The sequence below is a fragment of the Pelobates fuscus genome, chromosome 3 (genome assembly GCF_036172605.1).
Source record: "Pelobates fuscus isolate aPelFus1 chromosome 3, aPelFus1.pri, whole genome shotgun sequence".
In the NCBI taxonomy this organism is placed as follows: Eukaryota; Metazoa; Chordata; class Amphibia; order Anura; family Pelobatidae; genus Pelobates; species Pelobates fuscus.
Genome location: NC_086319.1, coordinates 219,103,868 through 219,126,093, shown reverse-complemented (window position 1 = coordinate 219,126,093; position 22,226 = coordinate 219,103,868). Strand labels below are relative to the sequence as shown.

The 22,226-nt window shown below is 40.7% G+C and overlaps 1 protein-coding gene across 1 annotated transcript in view; it reads right to left on the bottom strand.

Annotated features, from left to right (window-relative positions):
• The window catches only part of LAMB1 (laminin subunit beta 1), a 59,177-nt gene extending 48,546 nt beyond the window's left edge, over positions 1-10,631 (bottom strand). The window contains exons 1-2 of the mRNA XM_063448082.1: positions 10,558-10,631; positions 10,368-10,462 (exon numbers count right to left, since the gene is read on the bottom strand). Coding sequence (XP_063304152.1) covers positions 10,368-10,404 — 37 coding nt within the window. The 5' untranslated portion in view covers positions 10,405-10,462; positions 10,558-10,631. The remainder of the gene's footprint in view (positions 1-10,367; positions 10,463-10,557) is intronic.
• Between the last annotated feature and the right edge of the window lie 11,595 nt (positions 10,632-22,226).

Genomic DNA, 22,226 nt, shown 5'->3' with positions numbered 1-22,226 from the left:
AATGGCCATATAGCAGGGTGCACATGATTCTCTGCAGGCTACATTCAATATCTGATCTCTGCTAAACTTAATAAAATTCAAATGTATAAAGTACTGAGTTACCCCTATTAAAAATAGAGAGGGGCTGATGACCCTATATAACTAGAAAGAGCTGGTAGAATTATTTTCTTAGAGATTGTGTTTAGGGCATTAGGAGAGGTATTGAAACAATGCAGGTATTGTCAGTTACATTGATATCAATAGTACCTTTTATCATCACATTTCCATTCTTGCTTACAAGATGAAATCACTCAGCAAGTTTCTGTGTGGGCTGTTTTTGCATACTAAGGAATAAACTAGGGCTCATATAGAGATCTATGTGTTATTTAAAAGTTCTTTCATGACAGCATTTCCATAAAAAAACATTTCCTATAGAAATAAATAAAGGTCATGATAGTGTTTGATCTCTCCTTCACTGAAGAAAAATTAAGCAACATCCGAAATTCTACAAATTTTGCCCTGGAATGCCTCAGCTCCTTAGAAAATCAGACTGCAATGAATATTTTAATCTCTGTGTTCACAGATGTTACACCTCTTGGCATCCAATTGAAAATGAAACTTGACATTAAACCGCTTCAAAACTTAGATGTCTGTATGTGCCCAATTAAAATTATGGGCCACTGTGCATCGATCAGGGCAAGCCCTGAAATGTTTTTGTATGAATAAAGCCATTTTAATTGGATGTGTACTGAACAGTCACCATTTAAGGCCTGATATTTAATATGTAAAATCATAGCTTTTAACTGTTATGTAACCAAAACGATGAATAACCCATTGTAAAGTCAACAAAGAGGACTTTTAAAAGAACAGGATTTGCTGTGGGTGTCAGAGGCTTTGTTTACAGTTTAAGAGGTCATAAAACACAGGCCTACAGACATGCAAAGGAGATTTCAAGTAAAAGGCAATTTGACTCCTAAAAGCCTTAAAATGTGCAACACAATTACAATCCCTGAGGGGAACAAAGGCGTGTATGTATTGGCAATTATTCATATCTTTAAAGAGACCCTAAAGGCACACAGACCACTTCAGCTCATAAAAATAGTCTCTGTGCAGTTTTTTCGTTTCCCCTTTAACTTTGAAAGGGTTTCACAGAAATGGCAATGTTTTACATTGCAGGGCTAAAACTGCCTCTAGTGGGTGTCTACCAGTCAGCCACTAAGCACACTTCCAGCTGTTTCACAGAGTTTGACTATGTGAAATGAAGCTAGATGTCCTCACACTTTGCATGAGGATGTCCAGCATCTTAAAAATCCCCATAGGAAAGGACTGATCCAATGCTTTCCTATGGGGAAGGCCTAATTTGCACACAGCGCTCACCGAGCATGAGCATTAGGTTTCCCCTCTGCACGTAGAATCAGGTGAATAAAAGAAGGTGTTATTTAACCCTAAATGTGCCGCAGGGGGACAGGGCAAGGGAACACTTTAGTGTCAAAGTTCCTAACACTATAGCATTCCTTAAAGGAACACTATAGTCACCTAAACTACTTTAGCTAAATAAAGCAGTTTTAGTGTATAGATCATTCCCCTGCAATTTCACTGCTCGATTCACTGTCATTTAGGAGTTAAATCACTTTGTTTCTGTTTATGCAGCACTAGCCACACCTCCCCTGGCTATGATTGACACAGCCTGCATGAAAAAAAAAAAAATGGTTTCACTTTCAAACAGATGTAATTTACCTTAAATAATTGTATCTCAATCTCTAAATTGAACTTTAATCACATACAGGAGGCTCTTGCAGGGTCTAGCAAGCTATTAACATAGCAGGGGATAAGAAAATCTTAATTAAACAGAACTTGCAATAAACAAAAAGCCTAAATAGGGCTCTCTTTACAGGAAGTGTTTATGGAAGGCTGTGCAAGTCACATGCAGGGAGGTGTGACTAGGGTTCATGGTTCATAAACAAAGGGATTTAACTCCTAAATGGCACAGGATTGAGCAGTGAGGCTGCAGTATCCAGGTAGGTATATATATTGTTTTATGTATGTATCTTGCCAAAGGACAATTACTGGTGAAGTGGTCTGACTTGGATTCAAACCTTCCCGATTGAGCTTCTAAGGCAGTGACCACCAACCAACTGTAAAACTCATCACAATAGCTGCTAAACAAGGTTTAGTGCCACATCAGAAAGGATTTGTTGAGAAATCTCCTCTGATAAATTTATTTTAGAGGTAGATGCATTTTTATAATAACAGCAAACTTTAATTCACCTAATCCAAAATCATACTAACGAAAATAACCTGTTAAAAATAATTAAAACAAGTACCTAAAAAAAAAAAAACGAGTAAAATTAAATGGCCTTCTTGTTGCAGGGATGGATGTGGGATTGGGTCTTTAAAGAGGCAGTGTTCAAATTACTTTTAATTATATGTATACAAGTATGACACATTAAGTACATTGATTATTCTCTTTATGTATAGGTATCTGTTTAGGCTGATAGAGACTGATGTTATTTTTTTATTTTTTATTTAGCAACCAACAATATATTGCTACAACAAGGGTACTTCAAAATCAATGATAGTCTAATCACATCAAAACCTATCAAGAGACGTCCAAAACATTTGCTGGTCCCCCAGTAGACAAAGCGGGTTTAGCCCTTTGAAATCTAGAGAGATTCTTTAATAAAATCATCTCATGAGAATAAGGATGCTATTTTTCATAGGACCCAAGACAAGTAGGCAATTTAGAAGCTGTCGCCAATTTGTTTTCTCTGTTACAGATTGAAGACGATATTTGTTCCCTCAACAACGGATATTAGATATTATATATATAAAATGTGAGTTAACTTAAGCACTATTTAAAGCATGCATTTATTGAATAGGCTTTACTTTAAATTGTGTACCAAAGAGCTTACAGGGAAGTGCTTGACATTAATCAGATAACCACACAAAATTCCACAACTCTGTAGAACTTCAAACACTGGGAAGCCACTGGGAATCTGCTCTCATTTAAAGTGGAAGTCAAAATTCCTGCATTATCATGTTCTGGTGCTGATAGCACACATATGGGGAGAGTTAACAAGAAAAAAATGTGTGGGTTCAAAGTGATGAAATGTTTATATAGTTTTCTATTAGTTTCCATGGTGACTGCTCCACTCAGTAAAGGGTCAGTGAGCATTTGTATTTAAACAGTGTATTAGCAGTTATACAGCTACACTAGGAGAGATTTATTTCTCTCTTTTCCGACGTGATTTAAATGTTGATGTGTGTTAATCCTTAAAGGACCACTATAGTGTCAGGAAAACAAGCTCATTTTCCTGATACTATATAATCCTTAGGTCCCCCCAGTCACTTACCTTTATCCAGCGCCGGGCTTCCTCGGCGCTGGTGACCTCTCCTCCCCCTCCGAAGTCAGCTCCCGAGTGGAGCAAAATGCGCATGCACGGCCAAAGCTGCACGTGCATTAAAAACGCCCAAAGGAAGGCTTTTCTCAATGCTTTCCTATGGACGTTCTGCATGCTCAATGTGATTTTCAGGGAAGCGCCTTTAGCGGCTGTCAGGAAGACAGCCACTAGAGGCCGGATTTTCCCTGCAATGTAAACATAGCAGTTTCTCTGAAACTGCTATGTTTACATCTGAAAGGTTAAAACCTGGGGGACCTGGCACCCAGACCACTTAATTGAGCTGAAGTAGTCTGGGTGACTATAGTGGTCCTTTAACTGCGCAGGAAAGTATTACACAGTATGTTTAGGTGGTATTTATTGCACTTCCCATTTTCTTGTGTTTTTTTACTGTGACAAATTAGTAAAACAGTAAAAATATAACATGCACATGGGTAAAATTGTACAGATGGACTGTGAGTCCTGCTCTTGAGAACATCCAGTCTTAAAAGGACTTTTGGGAAAATAAGAGATAGAAAGTGAGGGGGCTACATAGGACAGAAAAATTGAATTGTAAGAGACAACCATTGGAGAGATGGGCTGGTTTTAGATGAAAGCCAGGTAAGTACATTGGGCTTTTTAATAAAATCTGTGCAGCACAGAATAGAAAAAAAAAAAAGAGTCTTTGAATAGGTGGGTTTTCAGGAAACTTTGAAGCTATGGAATGCGGGGGAGAGGCTGTCAGAATGAGGGTAAGAATTCCAAAGAATAGTTGCACCATGGGAAAAGTCCTGGAGACAGGAGTAGGAGGAGGTGATGTAAAAGATGAAAGGTGAAAATTGTGAGCTACCAGGGAGGACGGGAGAGTATGTGGAGATAAGACTAGGGAAATAATGGGGGCAATGTTTGCGAAGGCTTTGTGGTTGTTAGTCAGCATTTGACTAAATGTTTTGCAAAATCATAAACTATAATTTATAGACATAATAAAGTAAACCTCAAATATAAACATAAGGGAAATACAAACATGCAAAATTATTTCCTTTCTACATTTTACAGATTCACCAAGGCAGCAACATTCTTAAATAATATAGACTGTAAGCTAGTTTGAGCAGGGTCCTCTTCAATCTATCGTTCCCAGGGTCCTCTTCAATCTATCGTTCCTAAGTTTTCTTGTAATTTTCCTATTTATAGTTAAATCCCCCCTCTCATAATATTGCAAAGCGCTACAGAATCTCTTGGCACTATAAAAATGCCAATATTAATAATAATAATAAAATAAAGCTATGTTATGAGCCTGCATTATTTAAAAATGTGAAGGTGGAGCTAGTAATGTGGGAATCAATTGAAAAGAAAACCTCTTGGCAAAAATGTGGAGAAATTTCCAAAACACTTATTTTAGTCTAAATATTGCACTTCAGATTTCAGATTTAATACAATTTGGGGTTTAGTGAATAAACACTGGTGCTTAATTTAAATTTGTGAATTATGGAGAACTGGCATGGAAATCGCAGGCCAATACAGTTGAGCAGCTGATTTTATCTGTTCATTTAAATTGTCCAAATGTTTGCAATTCTTTGGTCAATGTGTATTTATGTCAAAATTCAGTCTAGTTTAAACAGACACTCTGGACCCCTAAAGCACTTTAGCTTGCTGAAATACTTTATGTGTTCATAGTCTTTATTTCCCCATGTTGCATAAAGTGAAGATTTCAAGAGAAATTAGCACTTTTGCAAATTAACCTGGTTACATCCCTTTGGCTTTTAAGCACACAACAGGTCATGTTACTTCCTGGTTTGGTTAGCTCTGTTGAGCTAAACTAAAGAGGCATCAATTACTCAGGTCACCTGCCTTGCTAAGACTTCTTATTGAGCTGCATTGGGAAGTCTGTGATTGGACAGCTACAGAACAATGGGCTTGTAAAGGATTTAGGCAAAAGATCTGCAGCGTTTACAAGCTGTTTTAGATATACCTGCATACATAAATGCATGCATTGTTTTGATTAGGGGGTACATCCACTAAAAAGTGATTTTTATATATTATCTAATCTAGGCAGTGGAGTGTCCCTTTAAAGAGACACTATAAACACCAAAACAACTTTAGCCTAATGAAGCCGTTATGGTATATGGATCATGTCCCTTCAGTCTCACTGCTCAATTATCTGCCAATTAGGAGTTAAACCACAATAGTCTCCATTTATGCAGGCCTTACCACACCTCTCCTGGCTGTGACTGACACAGCATCTATCAAAAATAGTTTAATTTTCAATCAGTACAGTGTGTTTACTTTACAGGGTTTTTGTCTTCTGCTCTGTTAATTTAATTTTAATCACACACATAAGACTCCTCCAGACTATTAATATAGCATGACATAATAGTTAAGTTAAACAGACTGTGCAATAAAGGCAGTTTAAACATCACATCTTTTTTACAGGTAATGTTTGGGGAGACTGCATAGGTCACATGTAGGGAAGGTGTGGCTAAGGCTGCAAAATGCTTTAATTCGGAAATGGCACAGAATTGATAAGTGAGACTGCAGGGCATGATTTTACATCAAAACCCCTCCATTCAGCTAAAGTTGTTTTGGTGCTTATAGTGCCCTCTTTAGACTCAATAGACATGGCAAATATAAAAAAGGCGTTATGATTTAAAGGAACAATGTCAAGCATTTAGTCCTGATGTGTCATTTTAGGTGACCGAATCTCTGATTTTACTCCCCATTTCTCCAATACTGCGCCAGTCTTGTCGTGGCTGGCCCCACCTCCCTGGCTGAGATCATCAATCTTGATGATCTCAGCCAATCCAATGCTTTCTAATAAGAAAACATTGGGAGGCTTTTGCGCATGCATGGAGAAATGCTGCACTGCGCCAATCATCATCTCCTCATAGAGATGGCTTGAATCAATGCACCTCTATGGGGAATGTTCAGTGTCTCCATGAAGAGCGTGGAGACGCTGAATGTAGGCGCATGCCCCCTGTGCACCACTGGACTAGGAATCACCTCTAGCAGTCATCTGAGTGACTGCCACTAGGTGTTACTAGGCAGCAATGTAAACACTGCCTTTTCTATGAAATGGCAGTGTTTACATTGAAAAGTCTACAGGAACAGGCTATAGACACTAGAACAACTACATTAAGCTGCAGTGGTTCTGGTGACTATACCGTACTTTAATTATGAGTGCCTCCATGTAGCCATTCATTACAAGTTAATAACATTAATCTATAACACTAATTATATTTTGAGAACACTGAGCCATGCACTGACATGTCACAGCAATGCCTTCAAAAGTACAAAGCAAGAAAATATTTTCTTTTCATTAAAGTTCAGCTTCTGGCATTGCAAACCACTAATAGTGAAATAAATGGTGGCAGACATAATCAATCAGGAAACTACCAATTTACAAATACCACTGAATAAAGATTGCATCAGTTATAGGAATTACTTGGATACACCTGGTTTATTTTGTTCTTTGATTAACAAATAATGCATGTGTCTATGGTATATGGCTTTAAACAGATGTACACTTTCTCTTTGTAATTACAAGGCATGAGGGTTTATAAAAAGGACCACATCCAATCAAAGGACCACATCTAATCAAAGGAAAACATCTATGGACAATTTATATAACATAATCCCAAATCCTTAATATAGGGTTCCGGTATTCAAAATTACAGACAAATAGGCAATTGTTATCAGCATGTCATATTTCATGATTGCATGAATATAGCACAATGGCAAATGTCCAAATTATCCCTGCCTATGTACTACTTCTAAACAGATCACAAACTTTGATAGTAGTTTTATATACATAGCAGGAGTTCATATATAGATTTATTTGTGTAGGCACATACCATTAAAACTAGAATTATGTTACATTATCTTCTAACTTAGGGTTTATTATACCACTTGATTTGCTCTACTTACCTAGTTATTTTAATGACAGAAGGAAGAAAGTATTTGATAAAACTCAAAATCCACACCCTATCTGCTTCGACAATAAAGTTATATATTTATTAACTTATATTAACAGAGACATTGAGTGTGTTAATGGTTAAATACATTTAAAATATGTATACACTTAAATTATTTCACGGGTAATATGGGGAGTTAAACTTATTTGACATGCTGCCATTCTGTTGGCATTGATAGGATAACACATGGTTTCAGTCCAAAAACCCATAGTCCTTTTTCAACTGGTCTTGCAAACTCAGAGAGATGCAAATGCATAGAAATCAGCTATCCAGAAATTAACTAACCAGGTTTCCCCCCTTACAGAGGTCATTCAGTGACCCGTGACAACATCAGAAGGAACTGCTGCACTAAATTCAGATAGCTGAACTTAGAATCCCAGTCATTGAAGCAAATCCTGATTATCCATTTATTGGAAAATATGATGTAATGTCACTTTAAGTAATAAACCCTGAATCAAGCCACAAAGGATTTCCTTACAATGCAAAAATCATGTTATTTATGAGGCATGTCAGTCATTCTAGAAGGTCTGATTAAACTCATAAAATACACCACTGAATAGATCATAGGTTTTGGAACAATGCCAGTTAAAATAATCAGCTCTTGAAAATGGGGATGGAATTTATAATAAATAGTAAATCACTCCACAAAAGCAGTATAAGAAAAAAAAACATGAAGGTTTATGTATTTTATTTCTGTTCGGATATTATGAAAAATACAATACTGTACACTATAAATACCCAATGGAATACATTCTAATAAATAATGCAGATAGCAAGCTAAATTAATTTCCAAATCTCAATCCCTGATGTTTTTTTTTTCAGTTTTATTCATTAAACTTTAAATTATAGTGAACAGAGAAACAAAATGCAAAAAAAAAAATTCTGGATAAATAAAAATATGTTTTGGAACTATTTCCCAACTTAGCATGCCACCTTATGGCTATTTTAGCTTGACTTTGGCTTTTTAGTGTTCCTTTCACCACACTGTGGGGTTTAGTGAATAAATTAATTCAGAGTTATTTACTAAAGTGAGAATTATCAGCCAAAATCGAAAAATCACCCAATTCTGTTTAGCTTCTAGTTTGGCTATTGTGGCCTTAAATTTAAAATTAATTTTGAATTCCGGACAATTCTCACTTTAGTGAACAACCCTTATTGGTGTAAAGTAGCACTATAGGAGTGCTCTACAATATAACTGACATTAGCTATCCCTGGACTCATGTTCTGGGCTGGAATGACACCGCAATGTTGCTGCTGAAGGAAGAGTTACACCTTTGACAGAAAAGGGGTTAAACTCAGTATATTCAATGTTTCATAGCGAATGAATGTTTCACTGCAAATACAGACTCGGGAGACCATGACCACTTCCAAACACTGAACAGGTCATGGTGTCTGGAATAACCATTTAAGCCATGGACTGACAAACTGACATGTATAATACAGTAATTGGAGAATACAAAAAGTACTTTTTTTGAGGTTCTATACAATTTTACACTTTTCACAAAAATTATTTTCTGCAATATGTAAGGAACCCCTCATCTCACACCTCCAGTATTTTGCTTTAGTCAGAGTGATGTTTTTTTTCAGGCACAGAAATGTAAATCAACATACACACTGGTAGCAAATTCCAATGGTATCTACTAAATCAATGGGAATTTCCACTAATAATCTCTTCCCAACATACTGTACAAGCAAATAACCCAGCTGTGGGTTTTAACAGACAGAGAGTTTTCTCATTTAAATCTCATAAAAAATACAACTAGGTAGGCAAAATGATCAAAATGTTTTGTTCGTATGCGGTTCATCAGTTTGACAAGGGGGGTCATGAACTAAACAGTGAATGGAGACAAATTTAAGATCAACTTCACTCTAATTTTGGTCAAAAAGCCAAGCTGATAATATAATTGAGAAGGAGACTTTTTTTTACTGGACTATTTGACAAAAATGTAGTAACCACAGAGGTTTTACCCACTAAACAGTGAATTGTAGACTGAAAACTAGCAAAATAAAGGCTATAACAAAGCCAGCCCGAGGGCTATAGTTGAGCTTTAGGACTTTTCCAAATCAGCTATTTTGGCCTAAATGGTACAATTATGTTTTCAATTCATTGTTTAGTGACAAACCCCTTCTGTTTCCAAATCATCATAATTTACTGTCTATTAAATAGTCCCCATAGTTGTGTTAACCAGTCTAATAGATACTTGTATTTTTCTTTATACTGTATAGTCATATAAGATAATGCATTATTGGTCAAAATACACAGTTTAAAAAGTAAACCACTTTTGAAAAAAAAACAATTGCCTTTTAGATTGAAGGGTTACAATGTAACCTAAACCTTAAGTTTAAGAGGAGTCAAAGTGAATCCATATGGTTTTACCAAACATTTTGTAGTTAAAAAAAAAAAGCTAGTTTTTCCCTCTTCTTTTTATTTTAGATTTTTGCTTGACCAGAATTATGACTCACAAACATGTTTTTGTCCTAGCAATGCCTTAAAATGTGACTTTATAACGGATAGGTGAAATAATAAGGGAACTTCTTCAAATTCTCTGCAAGTGGTCGCAAAGAAAGAAGCAGGACACAGCCTAACAGTACTCTACAATCAGCCTCCCCTATAAAAAGCAGCCATAAGGTAATCATTATACATTTCACAATAAAGCTTTCATTATACAATTCACAATACCGCTCCCAAAGATCCTGCACAATCCAAAAACGCCCTGGCTATGCTGGCATCCCACAACTAATGCTCTTACAGCAGCCTGGTGGGCGACGTTTGATGTATTAACATGCTGCCCAAATAGGGATAACTTTGTGATTTTAGCTGAACAGCAGTTAAACAGTTATGTAAGGTAAGGAAGGGGAATAATAGTAATTTAATAAACCATGCATCACTATAGACAAGTAAGGTTACCCCTGCCTTCTGATCAATGACAGAGAGGTCACAAGGACAATTGATGTATCACGTGGAGTTAGAAATCGCTGCTATAAAGTAATACAGTTAACAGCCATTCAATATGCTACAAGTCTATTTGTAACTGGGGTTTACCTATAAGTCCTGTCACTCGTAGTAGTAGCAGCCCCATTGTCCTCCAGGGCTGGGGGCACAGACTCAGTATAACAATAAACCTCTGGACTTGTCTCCTGAAAGGAAAAATTAGTAATTGAAATCAATGAAATTCGAATCAGATTCATTTAATAAGCCAAGAGCATAGCTGGAAAATCAACCCCTGACTTGCCTTAGAAGCGCTTCCTCTCCGTGCCCCTTGGATGACTGAGGAATTTCAGACTTCCAGACCCAAAAAAGTTCATGCTTTGGTTAAGTGGTTGCGCATGCTCCGTGGGCTGTACAACCCCCACCACATGTTACTCCAGAATCCGTCTCACATTGGTTGGTGTTACTGAGGTAGTGACTAGACTAGAGACCACCTTGATTAGGTTAGCTGTAAGCGGGTCTCTCCTCTGGTGTTACATCTGTTGTGGACTCTAACTATGCTCAGGCATTCATCCTATCCTGCTCATGATGGGAGTGTAGTAGTTTGCACAAGCCAGAGCCATCTGATAATCAGCAGGCATTGTAAGTCGATATAGTTAAATGCATCTGGAAGATTTCAAGTCTATTCCAAAATAGGAAATTAACAAGTAAAAACATTCACCAGAGAAGTATAAATTAAATTGTAAAATACATGATGAGGTAAGTCAGGTAAAATATCAGATAAGAAAAGAGCACTATTTAGTATTAATTTATCGAAAATAGTATAGAAATAAAATGTGCACAGTAAAATTGATTTGATATTTGAATTTGGTTTGTGCATTGGGGTGAACAAGTATTTCTGTCAATGTAGATATGAACAAACGTTTTCTGAGTCACAATTTTATGGCAAGACAGGAGGCTTCATATTTGCTTATCTTTCTTTACTGTAACTCAATTCAACCAATCATAACACATCATACAACAATATAGTGCCTTCTGACTCCTCCCACTTCCTCTTTCTTTGCTGCTTGCCTCCCAGGTGAGTCTATTCTAATTACGTTGCCTAGTCTCATTAATTATTTTATTATCTTGTCATTAATTGTTTTATAATTTTTTTACATGAATATGTCTATTATTACTATTTTAAATAAACTCTTGCTACATTTGTTGTTTTGAAGCATTTCACTTTGCTCAATGGAATACCTGTTAAGATTTCTTCACTAGAACCTTTTTTTATGTATATATATCTATGCTTTGTTTTATTTCTGAACTACCTTCATTAAAAAGATTTTGCACCTTTAATTTGTTTTAAATATTTAATTCCCGCCGGCCGTTCTCTTATCTCACTACAGAAACGGCCCGCCGGGTTATTTCTTTCCTCTTCCGTCAGGGGAATCTCTTCAGTAACGGACTCTATCTCCCAGGAGTCCGTTACCTTTCATTACAGACTTTGCGCCCTTTTTGTTTTCCCGCCCTTTACGGCCGGCGCCGCCCCCTCTTACTCGCGGCGGCCATCTTTGATCGCGGTTTCACGTTTTTTCGGCGGACCCCGCGGCTCCTGACAGAGAATTATTCTGTGGGCACCTGTTTAGCCTTTTCGGAAGGTAAGTCTCCCCAAATCAAGTTAACCCTTTCATTAAGGTTTTTTGTTGCCTTGTACCCTTTTGGATCAGAATTCTGATCTCTTTCTTTTTATACACTTGCAGGTACCTTGCTCAAGATCAACCTGCTCAAACTGTTTGGGTGACCCCCTCCCTGTTTTTTTTATTAATAAAACAATTGGTTATAATCTACCTTTACTTTATTATAATTTTACTGTGTGGCTGACACCACCTTATTACTCTGTGGGTAACCCCTACTTACTTTATATATATATATATCTGTTTTCCGTATTGTGGGTGACCCCCACCTTGTTTGTCTCTGTGGGTGACCCCCACTCATAACCATATATTTTTCCATATTGTGGGTAATCTCTACTACCATTTCACATCTATACTATACTAGTTATCACCAGCTGCTTCAATACTAGTGGGTGACTCCCATCATTTTGTTTATTATATATATATATTTATACCTATTACTAAAGGTCTCAGTGGTAGAACACCACCTTATTTACTGGGTGACACCCATATTTTTTCACTATCCACATTAGTGATTTAATACACATAGTGGGTGACCCCCACTCTTTCCCAATACTCTAGCTGAGTTGCCTCATCTTTTTATTGTCAAACAGAACTAATATAAATTCATATTTATAATATTTATAATTTCAGTCTGCCGGTTCCTCTCTAATATTTTTTCTAAACACTAAAAAATTATGTCAGACCGCCAAGACCCTGCAATCTCTGCGGAACTTCGGGAATGGCTCTTCTCCACCATTGCGGAGTCCATTCCCAAGGCCTTGGTGGCCTATCATGAGCAGACTGCTCCAGAGGTTCACCCCTCTACGCACCTACCCTCTGACTCAGAGGACTCCCATCTTTCTGACCAAGAAAATGCCCCGCGCAAAAGACCCTGGAAAGGACAGCGGGCAAAGGCAAAGCTCCTGCCAAAGTTTTGAAATATTCTCTGCCTCACACCGTGCAGGATCCTGCGGATCCCCTTGAGGGATCTACTACCCGACTAGCTGGCCATATTTTAAACGATTATGACCCCACATACTCTGATGAGGATTCCACGGCGAATGTGCCCCAGGATTCCTCAACATCGGAGTTTGTTAAGGAAACCTTTCTTAATCAGGATACGACAGGTGGCCCTTCATCTAAAGAGCCTGCCTCAGACATCCTTCTGGATGCTTCAGGCCTCCCCTTGTTTGATCCGATGGCGATTCGTCACCCACGATCTGCAGAATGGGCCCCTCCTGATCATATTGCCAATTTCTGCAAAATGTGGCTTCGCAAGCCACTTGAGAAAGAGATTAGAAATAAGTTAAGGGCTGAGTGCTCAAGAACTACTATTCCAGGCAAAGTTGCCTCTACCCCTGAATTTGACCCTATGCTGGTCACTTATTTAACCAAATCTGGCAAAGACCCTCGTAAGGGTATCGAACAAGGGTTAAAAGCGGCCCAAGACAAACTTCTGGACATTTCAGGTCCTATAATCCAGATTTTTATCCTGGCAGATAAGGCACTCACTAGCGGTGAATTTGACCCACACACCGTAAGGGAATGGGCTCAGCGAGCTCTATGCCTATTGGGCAACGCCAATGTGGCAATGTCGATAGAGAGACGGAAAGCAGCACTCTATAAAATTGATGCCAAATTGGTAGATTTAAGCTCCAAAGAGTTGGGGCCAGAAGCCCATGGTCTCTTATTCGGCGACAAGTTTATGCGAGACCTCTCTAAGCATGTCTCGGTTTTAACTACTCTAAATAAAGCCCAGTCCTCACTACGCAGGGTTTTCCAGTCCCAAACACATCATTTTTATGGGAGAGCTGGTCGCTTCAGGGGTCGTGCTACTAGTAGAACAGCCTTTGCAGGCTACAGACCCCGACCCACAGACTATTGGTCCTCAGGACCCACCCGACCCTATCACAGACAGCTCTTCAACACAAGAGGCTCCATCCTAGGACGTGGTTCTGCATCCCTGCGCGGACGCACTGCTTCAGGTAGTGGACCTTACTTATTTAAAAAATGGACTAATTGCTGGTCGATTAACCCTTTTTTTTTTCCAACAGTGGAATCTACTTTCTCAGGATCACTGGATCCTTCATACAGTCAGGGGTTTCAAGATAGATTTCCTTACACACCCCATTCAAAACTTTCCTCCGACACCTCTAGAGATGTCGAAAGTAGACAAACTAACCTTAAATTCAGAGTTACACAAACTACTAGACAAAGGGGCGATCGAACTTTCGCCTTTCCCTCACACTTTCATCAGCAACATTTTCCTAGTACGAAAAAAGACGGGAGACCACCGTCCTATTATCAACCTCAAAGCACTGAACCAATTTATCAGATACCGTCATTTCAAGATAGAAGGTATCCATCTTCTCAGGGACCTACTTTGCGTGGGAGACTGGTTCTCCAGATTCGATCTGAAGGATGCTTACCTCACGGTCCCTATCGCACCGAGTCATCGTGCTTTCCTGCAATATTTGGAATACCAATATTTGGTATATTTGGAAGCACCCCACCTGTCCACTATATGTGCCCCTTTGGGGATGACCACAAGAAAGCATTTGAGGAGGGTCTCTGGAAGCAATATAAGCAGTATGATTTGTAGTTAGCAAGTTAATCTCCCATGTAAAATTCACATAGGACCCACCGATACTGGGGTACGGAAACAATATGACCATATGGTGTATAAACAGTGGTATGGCTATTTCTATACTAAACTCCTTAAAGGACCACAATAGGCACCCAGACCACTTCAGCTAAATGAAGTGGTCTGGGTGCCAGGTCCATCTAGTGTTAACCCTGTAGCTGTAAACATAGCAGTTTCAGAGAAACACTAGGGCTAATGCAGCCTCTAGTGCAGGGGTTCTCAACCTTGCCCTCAAGGACCCCCTACCAGTCCAGAGTTTAGGGATTACCTGGGTATGTCTAAGGTGTTTAGAAAAAGAAAAAAAAACACCTTAGTGTCTAAGGTGGTTTTTTTTCCCTTTTTCTAAACACCTTAGAAACACCCAGGTAATCTCCAAATCCTGGACTGGTAGGGGGTCCTGAGGACTGGGTTGAGAACCCCTGCTCTAGTGGCTGTCTCACTGAGGCCGCTAGAGGTGAGAAGACGCTGGAATTCCATAGGAAAGCATTCGGCTCTGACGTCGGCAGAGGGAGGAGAGTTCCCCAGCGCCACGGGAGCCCAGTGCTGGAGAAAGGTAGGTGTTTAACCCCTTCAGCCCAGCGGGAGTGGGACCCTGAGGGCGGGGGACGAGACCTAAAGACCCTCTAGTGCCAGGAAAACGAGTTTGTCCTTTAAGTATGGATGGATGATTACCACCACCTGGGGCTTTGTTTACATAAACTAATTTCTGTAGCACTTTATCCTGTGTTAACCAATCACCTGTTGAAGACTTTTGTAACAGGGATTTACAAATCAGCAGCAAGAATGTCTGCCTTGTCCTGATCCTCCTTGATTAACTCATCCATCTCAGATTCCAATAGACCAACACTTTCACTTAACCATTTTGTCAATAACGTACTTAAAGGGACTCTCCAGTGCCAGGAAAACAAACCGTTTTCCTGGCACTGCAGGTCCCCTCTACCTCCCACCACCCATCCCAAGTTGCTGAAGGGGTTAAAACCCCTTCAGTGACTTACCTGTATCCAGCGCCGATGTCCCTTGGCGCTGGTTCAGGGTCCGCCCCCCCCCTTCCCCGCCGATGTCATCTGGCGGGGGAGACCTATTGCGCATCCGCGGCCGGAGACGGGGGAGACCTAATGCGCAATAGACCTCCCCATAGGAAAGCATTGAAAATGCTTTCAGTGCTTTCCTATGGGAATTTCAGCGACGCTGGAGGTCCTCACATAGTGTGAGGACGTCCAGCGACACTATAGCACAGAAAATCTGTGCTAAAAACCCGGAAGTGCCCTCTAGTGGCTGTCTAGTAGACAACCACTAGAGGAGGAGTTAACCCTGCAAGATAAATATTGCAGTTTATGAAAACTGCAATATATATAGTTGCAGGGTTAAGGGTAGTGGGAGTTGGCACCCAGACCACTCCAATGGGCAGAAGTGGTCTGGGTGCCTGGAGTGTCCCATTTAGCCCTTTTGCATGCTTATACTTGTTATAGAATGCTGTTGGCCCCTCTGATTTAAATGTTATCTTATCTTTTAATATTTGACTGACCCTTTACTAAGCCACATTTGTTTTAATATGCTTCTTTTATATTTGCTTACCAATGGTATGTGTTGAGAAATATACTTTAATAGCATTTGCTTAAAGACCAATATGAATTTGTTGTTTCTTTTTTTAAATTAATTTCAAATGACACCATTTTATGGTTATTGTTTTCCAAGTCTTCCGGATTGAATCCACTGCCCAATTACTACTGCACACTGAAGTGTAGCAGAAAGGAGATTAAATTTAAAAGAAGAAAACCACCCACAACACAAGGACATAGTCTTAAATTAGATAGTCAAAGGTTTAAAAATATTATCAGGAGGGGGCGGAGCCAACACTCGAGCAGAGCGGACGCAATCTCACCAAGCTCCGCAAGAAACGCACCAAAATCGCCCTAAAAACGAGCAAATTCCAAAAAGCAATCAAAGGTACACGGTGCCAGCATAACAGGGTTACCCGCTACAGTGCCCGATGCCCTTTTTCCACACCCCATGGACAAAGGGACCGAAGCGCAGGTCTGCGGCCTACCACGCGCCCTCCATCCCCAGACTCGAGTACATCCTCGGCGGATTTCAGGAAAGCGACCTCCTCTGGCCAAATAAACCATCGTCACCCACCTCACAGGCAGAGAACACCACAATGGGACGCCGATCCCAGAGACCTGCACCGGCCGCAGTGTCCGACACGAGAGACATCAGCACTCTCCTGCAGCAGCAACCGCAACACAAGATGGCGGCCGCAAAGAACCAGGTCCCCTCTCCTGCACCCAGCCCTGCAGAACCAGCAGCATCAACACTAACACCTACAATGGGGGCAGAGCACACAGAAACTGCAGCACCAGCACCTCTGCCCATGACTGGAGCAGAGCTTACAACACCTGCAGCACCTCTGACAGACCAGGGGGGCCCTGAGCTAGCTACCAAGCAAGACATACAAACCTTCATGCTGGAGATCCGAAAGTGGCTAGAAACAGACAACGCAGTCATAAAGGAGGAGGTACGGGCGGTGACAGACAGGGTCCGGGCCTCCGAGGAGGACATTCTGGATATACACAAGGGCATGTCTGCAATGCACGACACCATAAGGCAAGTCCAGACCTCCCAACAGGCCCTCAGCACACAACTAACAACCATGGAAGAGCGTTATAGACGTCAACACATTAAGATTCGGGGAGTACCTGATAACATCCCCCCGGAAGAATTACCACACTATCTAAGGCGGCTGCTGGCGACCATATTATCTCAGCAGCAGGCAAGAAAGATATCCCTTGATGGGGCATATCGCCTCCAGAAATCTCCCAATGCACCCCCCAACGTGACATGGGATCTCCCAATGCACCCCCCAACGTGACGTGGTGCGCTGCTCCTCCCTACAAGACAAGGGACACATTATGTCGGCAATCCGAGACAAGACCCCCTACTCCTTCGAGAACTCCCCTCTCACGTTTTACCACGACCTCACTAGATCCACGCTCCAGTGGCGCAAATCCCTCAAGCCAGTGACCAGCCACTTGAAAGGCTCTGGAGTGACATACAACTGGGGCCCCCCAAGGTCCCTCATAGTGACTCACCAAGGAACAGTTCACCGGCTCTCCAACATTACAGAGGCCCCCGCTTTCTTACAAGCCCTGGGGCTGCCGGCACTACCCACGGAGGCAACTCGCACAACCCCAACCTGGGACCCAAGCCATGTGGTTCCCTTCGTCCCATGAGACCGAAGAGAGGTTCACCCGGATACCTGACGCCAAGCAAGCCCGAAAACGCCATCGACAACCCAACTGTTAAACTGTTATAATATGTACACATGAGTACAATAGCGCTCACCATGTATATGCTAAGTTACTAAGTTAATACTTCAATTTTTTACGTTTAACACACACCACACCGTAGACTTACCTCAGCTCACCAAGGGCACACCATAAGTGGAGCTCCCTCCTATTGCCCCCCCCCCCCCCCCCGCGGGGGTAAATTAAACAGCAATAACAACTCTGTACCCACATTGCCTATAGCTCCCAATACCCTGAATCCAGGCGCACTAAGGCTCAGCGTTCAGGCACTACCCACCCTCGCAGGGTCAAGTCGCTTAAGCCTGTCATGCAACCTTAAAATACCCAGCACGACACTGTGAGGGAAGGCCCGAACTAGCCACTCTTCACACCTACACAACAATCAGACACACTTCAGTAAGGTGTCTCTAGGGTACAAATTAATTGTGTACTTTACATCTTATAATGCCTGTAGATGATGTGACAATCTAACCTGTTCCAGAACAAGACGCGTGACAATTGTGATGCTTATTGCTTTATTTTTTTTGTTTTTTATAAATACTATTAATCCCATTACTAATATACAAGCATACATACGTAGACTAATTACGCTATTGTAGTCCTATTCAAGTAGTCCTAGTCTGTAAAATCTCATAAATATAAAAATGTGCTGTATTACTCTGCTATGACAATGATTGCTATTGAAATGCCTGTACTAGCTGTCGTGGCGCTACAGGACCATCTGTTGTGTTTTCTTATGCACAAGAAAAATAAAGAATTAAAAATATTATCAGGAAATCTTACTTTACCAAGAAGATAATGAATGCATGGAAAGGCCTTCCAGCTGTAGTGGGAGAGGTTAACACAGTGAGGGGGTTTAACCCCTTAAGGACCAAACTTCTAGAATAAAAGGGAATCATGACTTCTCACACATGTCATGTGTCCTTAAGGGGTTAAACATGCATGGGATAGGCATGAGGCTATCCTAGATACATGGCATGCGCTACCATAAGACGGCACAGGCATGATCGGCAAAGGGGAAGCTCACAACAGACCACCAGAGAACCAGATTCAGCCCTCCCTGGCCAAAGGTAAGCCTCAGATTGTGGTGGATACAATTTTAATTATTTTTTTCCCCTCCACATATTTCCCCAATGACAACCCTAATCTCCTCCAAAAAAGCCTCTATCTCCCCCATAAGTCCCATCACAGCCCCTACCTCCCCCATTACAGCCCCTACCTCCCCCCATTACAGCCCCTACCTCCCCATCACAGCCCCTATCTCCACCATAACCCCCATCTTAGCCCCTACATCTCCCATCTCAGCCCCTACCTACATCTCCCATTACAACCCTTATGTCCCCCATTACAGCAGCTCTTCCCATCACAGCTCCTATATCCCCCATAACCCCCATATTAGCCCCTACCGCTCCCATCAAAAGTCCCTACCTCCCTCATCACAAGTCCCTACCTCCCCAATCACAAGTCCCTACCCCCCATCACAAGTCCCTACCGCCCCATCTCAGTCCATACCTCCCCCATCACAAGCCCCTACCTCCCCCATCATAAGCCCCTACCTCCCATCTCCCCATAATAACAACGCTCCCCATTGTCATGGACCATTAAAGGCTGGTCACCTCATATTCAGGGGACTTAAAATTGGCAACAAGCGCTTGGAGAAGCAATAAACACACGACACAGATAGTTGTGAGTCCAGAATTACTTTTGCTTGTTTATTCAAAGTAGGGTGCATTTATACACAATATTGTTGCAGCTTAGCTTGAAGGTTGAAAAATAAATAATGCAGTTAAAGATAGGAAAGTGGAAAGATAAAATTAGTTAATGTGGTTACATATTTCATAAGCTTGGAAGGTCAGTTTCCAATAAGTGCTCCGGTGGGGGCATGCTGACATGTAAACAGCACTTTACAGAAAAAAAAGGTAATTACATATAAAGAGCACCAGATGTAGGCCTTAATTACGCTGATCATTGGAATCAAGATATATTCCCTCACACCATTACCCCCATCTCAGCCCTTACCCTCCCCCCCCCCCCCACCATCCCAGCCCCTACCTCCCTCATCCCAGTCCTTACCTCCCATAACAGCCCCTATTATGGGGGGCATAACCTGCATCACAGCTCCTTATCTTTCCCCATTATAGCCCCTTTATCCCCTATAACCGTCATGTCACGAATGCACCCTACGGAGTGTGCGTGACTTAGTTGTGGTGGTGAAGGGGTTAAAGTTCACTATTTGTCTGCACTAAAACGGAAATAATGTAATAAATAAAATCCCACTTAACACCACCCACACTTAACCATAATAATCTAAATATTACTATTACGCTGCCACCAGCAAGACAATTTATAAATGGGGAGCCTTGGTCCCCCAGGTAACTTAATAATAAAAACCCACCAAATACAACTTATACAAATACAATATTTAAGCAATTGCAAAACACTAATTACACCTTACTTCACATTACTTCAGGTAACGTGATTCTTAACCAGACTAAGGCAGAACATAATAAAGGAATATTTATTATGATGAAAAAAATAGTCACAGTGTGTACAAAAATATGGATGACAATCAAATTATTTACATCAACAGATAAAAAAACAAAAAGTATAAAATAACGGAAGTCCTAATCACTTAATCAGGTTTTGAAAGTAAAAGTATAAAATAACAGAAGTCCTAATCACTTAATCAGGTTTTGAAAGTAAAACTTCTGCCCAGGGGTTCTCTGGCAAGGAAGATGGTGACGCACTCAAAATTAGATTTTGGCTCCAAACAAGTACAATACACATTTCAATATTATTAGATATGTATCCTGTGGATTACCAAGCCTGGCCCAGAGTTGGAGATAAGGCATTCATATAGAGACAATAAGTGACCACCCCTTTGTGTTCCAGACCAACATCAATCCAAATAGAATTTTTTTCTTCTATCTCCTCTTTTGTGCTTGCTACAGAAATAATAATTGCATCTATTAATTTTTTACCATTTTTCCATTCCATAGATATGTCACACTTCTTACTTGTGACCCAATATACATCACAATGCCTTCCCATTTGGTTAAGTTCAATCATGTTTAGGCTTGAGATGGAGATTGTGCTTGTCACATTCTAAATATAATAAAAATGAGGCTTAATTATTAATCTGTGGGTAAGTATTAATGTTTCTTTTGAATATGATATTGGAACACCAGGGTTTTCAGAGGGAATCTAGACATATGGCAAATTAGAGAGTTAGTACATATATTTTTAACAAGACTTCCAGGCCACTTATGTGTGACTTCTCACACCTTACAGAGAAGCTCTGTTGGGGACCACAGTTTCAAAGAGGAAGTGAGGTTGTAAACCTTCTGACCTCCCATACAATCAAACTAACCCCTTTTGAAATTGACAATACCACCTCTACCAAGTGGCCAAGTCATATATGCACTACACAAATTACATTAACCCCTTAAGGACACATGACATGTGTGACATGTCATGATTCCCTTTTATTCCAGAAGTTTGGTCCTTAAGGGGTTAAATGGCAATATTCTATAGTGCAATAATGAATTATGCACCCTTGCCGTGACACCTCATCTCCCTATCTCCCCAACAAGGGGTGTAAGACACACTTTAGGGATTATATAATACACTAAAGGGGGTGTAGGACACAAAAAGACCAAAAAGGATAAGACATTCAAGAGAGGGCATATAAAGAACAAAAAAATGGGTATGAAATTCACAAGAGGAATTACGGGATACAGTGGTGAGATGCAGTGCAGTGCTTATGGTACTTGCAAGTCAGTGTGTGTGTCTGGCTGTCAGTGTGTGAATATGCCTGTCAGTGTGTATGTGAGTGATTGTGTGTGTATGTCTGTCAGTGTGTATCTGAGTGATTGTGTGTATGTCTGTCAGTGTGTCTGTCACTGTGTGGCTGTCTGTCAGTGTAGCGGAGTAAAGGTATGATCCAAGGTAGCTCCGCTGGTAGACAGGAACAGCAATCCAAGACAGGTATAAAACAGGTAGCGTAGTTACAATCCCTTCCCTCCAAGAACTAGACGACACATAGCTTGGAGGTCAACTGCCAGCTTTATTCACACATTTTCTTTTATGTCTTTTTCCCATGCAAGGGAGGTAACTTAAAATAACCAATCACATCGTAGTCACCTCCTCTCCCTCTCCTCCCCTTAGATTAACAGTTAAGCTCATTAGTGGGAACCGAGTTTTCCCCAGTTTCTGGATGTCCCCTAAATACAGGGGTTACGGTGACAAATGAGGGGTCCCCTGGTAGGTCTGATCTGGGTGAGCAACATATTCAAAATTCACCCAGATCAGACCAGGGGTTCGGGAGTTAAAGCCATTTAAAGATTTGACCGACTGCAGGGAT